General features: G+C 42.0%; 1 protein-coding gene across 1 annotated transcript; it reads left to right on the top strand.

Annotated features, from left to right (window-relative positions):
• The first annotated feature begins 885 nt into the window (after nt 1-885).
• Nucleotides 886-5048, top strand: LOC134934164 (extracellular calcium-sensing receptor-like). Its single transcript, XM_063929660.1, has 5 exons — nt 886-894; nt 1133-1960; nt 2679-2906; nt 3836-3959; nt 4041-5048. The coding sequence occupies exons 1-5, from the start codon at nt 886-888 to the stop codon at nt 4964-4966; spliced, it is 2115 nt and encodes a 704-aa protein (XP_063785730.1). The 3' UTR covers nt 4967-5048.
• Nucleotides 5049-6965: the final 1917 nt, after the last annotated feature.

The following is a 6965-nucleotide window of genomic DNA, read 5'->3' as shown; positions in this document are numbered from 1 at the left end:
AGCAATTGCCTCCACAAAGTACACAGGGACCTGAGATGGTGGATTCCAGTGGGGACGAATTAATAATCTGTGAGGAGGGGGATGTACACAGTGAAAGGGGTGAGGAATCGGAGGATGAGGAGGAGGTGGACATCTTGCCTCTGTAGAGCCAGTTTGTGCAAGGAGAGATTGATTGCTTCTTTTTTGGTGGGGGCCCAAACCAACCAGTCATTTCAGTCACAGTCATGTGGCAGACCCTGTGGCTGAAATGATGGGTTTGTTCAAGTGTGCATGTCCTGTTTATACGACATAAGGGTGGGTGGGAGGGCCCAAGGACAATTCCATCTTGCACCTCTTTTTTCTTTCATTTTTCTTTGCATCATGTGCTGTTTGGGGACTATTTTTTGAAGTGCCATCCTGTCTGACACTGCAGTGCCACTCCTAGATGGGCCAGGTGTTTGTGTCGGCCACTTGGGTCGCTTAGCTTAGTCATCCAGCGACCTCGGTGCAAATTTTAGGACTAAAAATAATATTGTGAGGTGTGAGGGGTTCAGAACAGACTGGAAATGAGTGGAAATGATGTTTATTGAGGTTAATAATACTATGGGATCAAAATGACCCCCAAATTCTATGATTTAAGCTGTTTTTGAGGGTTTTTTGTAAAAAAAACACCCGAATCCGACAAAAACTTTTCAGGGAGTTTTTGCCAAAACGCGTCCGAATCCAAAACACGTCCGCGGAACCGAATCCAAAACCAAAACACAAAAGCCGAAAAATTTCCGGTGCACATCACTAACATTGGGGTGGTCTTCTACCTAAAGTGGCTAAACACTTTCAAAACATACATAAATAACAAAATTTCAAAGAAACTTGAAAACCACAAGCATAAAATAGGTAAATATAAACATGAAAAAGGTAAACTGAAGTATGAAGTGGGGGTTTCTATATTTAAATATTGTTATGTTCATTTTGGCCATTATGTATTTATTTAAACACAAGTTTAATGTCTGTTTTTGCCAAGTCTTGTTCTATTACTGTTGTTCCAATTGTAAAGCGCAACAGAATATGCTGCACTATATAAGAAACTGTTAAATAAAATCATTAAACTTTTTATTTATTTATTGTTTTTTTTTTAAACCCTTCTACCCAACAGATCAGCTACTTCTCAACCAGCTCCCTTCTGAGTGATAGGACACAATTTCCTTCCTTCTTCAGGACTGTTCCAAGTGATGCTTTCCAGTCCCAGGGGCTAGCAGAAATGGTGAACCATTTTGGATGGACATGGGTAGGTCTTGTTGCTTCTGACACTGATTATGGCCAAGAGGGCATCAAGGTGATTAAACAGGAGATTGCGAGGTCTGGCGCCTGTGTGGCCTTTACAGAATATATAACAAGTGTGCTGTCCTACAAGAACATCCGTGACATTGCTAAGGTCATCAAGATCTCAACTGCTAAAGTTGTGGTAGCTTTCTCTACCGACATCTACCTCATCCCGTTATTCGAAGAGATGATGGCACAAAAAGTAACTGGAAAAATCTTTGTAGCTAGTGAAGCTTGGTCCGTCTCCAATGTACTCTCAGTAGATAAATATTCTCCACTTCTATCTGGCACTCTCGGTTTTGCTTACCACAGCTCAAAGATCCCTGGCTTCCAAGAATATCTCAACAGCATTAATCCATACCAAACCCCTGGCAGTAAGTGGTCCAAGATCTTCTGGGAAGAGGCATTTGAATGCACATTCCTTCCACAAAACAACTTCTCTGACACAGTGAATGAAATGAGCATTTGTAGAGGAGACGAGGACCTAATGAGCATCCATAATCTCTATAATGATGTGTCAAGTCTAAGAACCTCTTATAATGTTTACACGGCTGTATATGTCATTGCAAAGGCTCTTGATGACCTGAGATACTGCAAGTACTTGGATGGTTCTCTTCCTGGTGGGAAATGTACGGGTTTATGGAGATTTAAACCATGTCAGGTACAGTTTTATGTTGTCTTAAAAATTGAGATTTTTTTTTTTTTATTAAATAATACTTTAAGCCATTGGTTCCAAACTCCAGTCCTTAAGCACCCCCAACAGGTCATGTTTTGTGGATGTTTTTTATCATAAACAAGTGAGTATATCTATTTTGCTCTGTCAATCATTATTCCACATGATTCCACAGACAGAAATCCCAAAAACATGACCAGTTGAGGGTTCTTGAGAATTGACGTTGAGAGCCACTTCTTTAGGCAAAACTGTATGAGTCAGGGCATTGGGTACCTGTGGAAGTAGTGGTCTGTAAAGATCTTTTTGAGTTTTGATGCAACAGAGATGTTCATCCCATTTTTCTGTCAATGGGGCACCATGTATTCTAAATTCCGTAATCAGACAGTTTTGTTTATTATAGAGATCCATAACACATAGATTAAGATTAGTTTGAGATCTAAAACCCAAAGGTGTCTGCCGTGGCAGGATGTTTACTATAGCCGGTGATCTCAGGAGGAAAATGGCAGAAAATTCTCAAAACTCTACCGATAATGAGACTTGTGCACACGTAAATTGTTTTCTGTTATTATAAGATACATTATCAATTTTTGATACATTTGTGTGAGAAAATACCTAAACATCTAATGGATTTTGTTGCAATGTTTAAGACATAGCCCTGGAGAGACATGGAAACTAAAGAGCCACCATTTCCCTGCGCTTTCCCCAGCTACTGCACTATTTTAGGAAAGTACGAGTGACACTGAGGAACAAAAGAGAAGTTTTCTTTGATGAGAATGGGAACCCACCGGCGACGTATGATGTTGTCAACTGGCAGAGGAGACCAGATGGTTCGATGACCCAAGTGAAAGTCGGAAGCTATGACACTGTGGCATCCTCTGGAGATATTTTTACCATCAACTCAAGTTCACTGTGGTGGGAACATGGCGCCCAGGAGGTAAATGTAATCATGTTGTCATCCAGAGGAAGAAAGAACAAATTCCTCTCCCACAGTGTAACCCTAAACCTGCCCACCCAAAATGTAACACTAACATTCCCATAGCCTATTCTTACCTTTTCCCCTAGTGCCTAACCCTAACCCTCTCCACCCACAGCCTATCCCTAGCCCTCCCCTTCTCCAGCCTAACCCTCTCCTCTTACAGCCTAATCCTAACCCTTCCCTTCCCAAAGCCTAACCCTAACCCTCCCTTCCCCAGCATAACCCTAACTTCTTTTCTCACAGCCTATCCCTAACCCACCCCTCCTACAGTATAACCCTAACACTCCCCTCCTGCTGCCTAACTCTAACCTTCCTCCTAGTGCCTAACCCTAACCCTCTCCTCCCACAGCCTAACCCTAACCCTCCCTCCAGCAGCATAACCCTAACCCTCCCATCCTGCAGCCTAAACCTCCCCTATTACAGCCTAAACATAACCCTCCCTTACCGCAGATTAACCCTATCCCGCCCTTCCCACAGCTTAACCCTAACCCTCCCACCAGCAGCATAACCCTAACGCTCCCCTCCTGCAGTCTAACCCTAACCCTCCCCTCTCACAGCCTAACCCTCCCTACCCACAGCCTAACCCTAACCCTCCCCTCCGACAGCCTAACCCTCCCTTTCCACAGCCTAACCCTCCCTACCCACAGCTGAACCCTAACCCTCCCCTCCTGCAGCCTAACCCTAACCCTCTCTCTACCACAGCCTAACCACAACCATCCCCTCTCACAGCCTGGTGCAAAATACAAACTGTTGATAATTACTGCCCATTTTTGATCTGCATAATTGTGTATTTAAGAACAGTAGTTTCTCTGTGACTTATAACAACCCCAATCAGATCTTTACTGGTATCTTCACATATATTCGTTAGCTTTTTGATTTCCTACCAGGTTCCCATTTCCACTTGTAGTGAGAGCTGTCCCACAGGATTCAGAAAGGCCGCTCGTAGAGGTAAACCTATTTGCTGCTTTGAATGTGTCTCTTGTCCTCAAGGAGAGATCTCTAACCAAACTGGTGAGAAGATTAATAAATAACTAATGCTTGATGTTTAGAAAACCGTATTGAATGTGTTTACACTTTTCCTTGATCCTTCAGATTCCATAGACTGTTTCAAATGTCCTTGGGATATGTGGCCCAATGCTCAGAAGGACAGATGTTTAGAAAAACCTATTGAGTTTCTGTCTTATGATGAACCATTGGGGATCATTTTGGTGGCTATAAGTGTTTCGTCCTCTTCGATCCCAATATCCATCTTTAAACTTTTCATTCACTACAAGTCTACGCCGATTGTCAGAGCAAATAACTATACGTTGAGCTGTATTCTGTTGGTGTCCTTGTCATTATGCTTCCTATGCTCTTTGGTCTTCATTGGTTACCCTCAGCCTGAGAAGTGTCTCCTGCGTCAGGCAGCATTCGGAATGGTGTTTACCATTTGCGTCTCCTGTGTATTAGCCAAAACCATCATGGTAGTTTTTGCCTTCATGGCCACCAGACCGGGAAGCAGCCTAAAAAGATGGACCACACCTCAAGTGTCCTACATGATCATCCTATTCTGCTCACTCCTACAATTCCTTTTGTGCGTCAGTTGGATTGTTGCTGCCCCTCCTTTTCAACAGAATAACACTGAAACCCAACCTGGAATTATTGTGGTTGAATGTAATGAAAACTCCCGCACTGCTTTCTGGAGTATGTTGGGGTTCCTTGGTCTGTTGGCCTCCATCAGCTTCATTGTTGCCTTCTTGGCCAGAAGACTACCTGATAGCTTTAATGAGGCCAAGTTCATCACCTTCAGCATGCTGGCCTTCCTCACTGTCTGGGTGTCCTACATCCCGGCCTCTCTCAGCTCACAGGGAAAGTATACAGTGGCCATGGAGATATTCGCTATCCTGTCATCGAGCTGGGCCCTTGTCACCTGCATGTTTCTGCCTAAGTGTTTTATCATAGTGTTCCGACCTAACAAGAACTCCAAAGAAAATCTCTTGGGTACGAAAAAAGAGACTTCAATAGAAACCAAGCAATAGAATGGGAAAATGACAACTGAGCATGATAATAATAAAATTAACAGAAAAAAGAAAACATGTATAACATTAATTCTAATGTGTATAGTACCAAAAATATGTATCCCCTGGGACAGGGGCATAATGTGTTGCTTGGAGTCCCACCCACATTTGACGTTCTCTCTTTGCTACCACCTGAATAAGCCTTAATAGGGCTCAAAGAAGGTTCCATATGGGAATTTCATGTTTATTGAAAGACAAATAGATAGACATTCAGTATGGTGAGGTTACCGCCATTTCATTTTATTTGTTCATATATAAAAATGAAAGTTACAGTCTGATCTTCATCATTTATTTATATGACAACATAGCGCCAGACTGTACAGTCGAAAGGGCAGACAATAAAACATGAATGCAGTTAGGGTAAAATCAACATAGTGTAAGAATAATACATGAACATAAGAATCATGCAATGAAGGGTAATAATGAGCACAAAATTAGCTGCAGTATTCATCATGGATTGGAGAGAGGTGGATTGGTGTTACTGTAGGTCAACTGTAAATCAGAACCTTTGTGTTCCTCTTCTGAGTTTTGAATGTGCCTTTTTCTGAAATTTTCAAACCTATTCTTAAATCGAGAAGATGATATGTAAGACGTTACAGATGATGAAAGACCTTGGTGGGTATTCACTTTGCGCTGGCTTTCTAGATCAGCAAGAGGACAGGATCTTACCAGTATGTTTGGTCTATGTGAATATAGATTTTCTTTTATTTCATCACAATCTTTTGATATTATTATGATGTTGTCTTAATGCTTGAAGGAACGTTTGTTATAGGAGAGTGTATTTGGAGGCCCCTAGCTCACATTTTCTTCTTACATGACCTTTACTACTAATACTTTAGCCAGTTCTGGACAAAGGTACCAAATAATGGGTTTAGTAACCTCAGGGAGGAAGGGTCCGGTATGAATGGTCGACCATGTTATGGTCGACAGTCATTAGGTCGACCACTATTGGTTGACATTGACATGGTCGACATGGACACATGGTCGACACATGAAAGGTCGACACATGAAAAGGTCGACATGATTTTTATAACTTTTTTGTGTCGTTTTTGGCGTAAATTGACTGGGAACCCCAATTAGTGCACCGCGTCCCCTCGCATGGCTCGCTTCGCTCGCCATGCTTCGGGCATGGTGCCTTCGCTACGCTACCGCTTCGCTCGGCACAGATTACCGTTCCAATCGTAGTCCACGTGGATCGTAAAGTATGAAAAAGTTCCCCAAAAGAAAAAAAGTTAAAAAACTCATGTCGACCTTTTCATGTGTCGACCTTTCATGTGTCGACCATTTTTATGTGTCAACCATGTGTCGATGTCGACCATATCAATGTCAACCAATAGTGGTCGACCTAATGACTGTCGACCATAACATGGTCGACCATGTGAACGGATACCAGGGAGGAGGTACGCGCTGTTCTTTGTACCTCTCCTTCACAGAGGTATAAAGTATTTCACCTCTATTTACTGTATAATCATGACTTGTGTATTACATATATATATTTCACTCTCTCTGATGAGGTCCCTGTTGATGAAATGCATCAGTTCACTTTGATACTCTAGGATCACTTAACAGCAGTTCTGTCTTTCATTGATACAGATTGGTGGACCATTACAACAAATTGATGAGCAAATATATAATTTTAATTGTCATTTTTTTATTTACAATAAGTGCAACAAGGGTTCCACAACATGGTATATTGGGAGGAAACATAACAATTTACACAAGTACAGAGACAGACCAATTTAGACAAGCATATAACTTTACAAATATGCATGATTAAATAATTACAGATCTCAGCTTACATATTTATATCTCATTACAATAGGGTTTGGGCCCAGCACACAAAAGCTATAATTTTAAAGAAATCACCAGTGATGGTTCCAGAGGTGGGGCTGCAGCACAGTCCACAATTCAAATAGGGGAGCCACACCAACTGCCAGTGAGTTCCATCCGGTGATGTTAG

This window comes from Pseudophryne corroboree, chromosome 6, assembly GCF_028390025.1.
Source record: "Pseudophryne corroboree isolate aPseCor3 chromosome 6, aPseCor3.hap2, whole genome shotgun sequence".
NCBI lineage: Eukaryota > Metazoa > Chordata > Amphibia > Anura > Myobatrachidae > Pseudophryne > Pseudophryne corroboree.
This window is presented reverse-complemented; position numbering and strand designations above follow the sequence as displayed.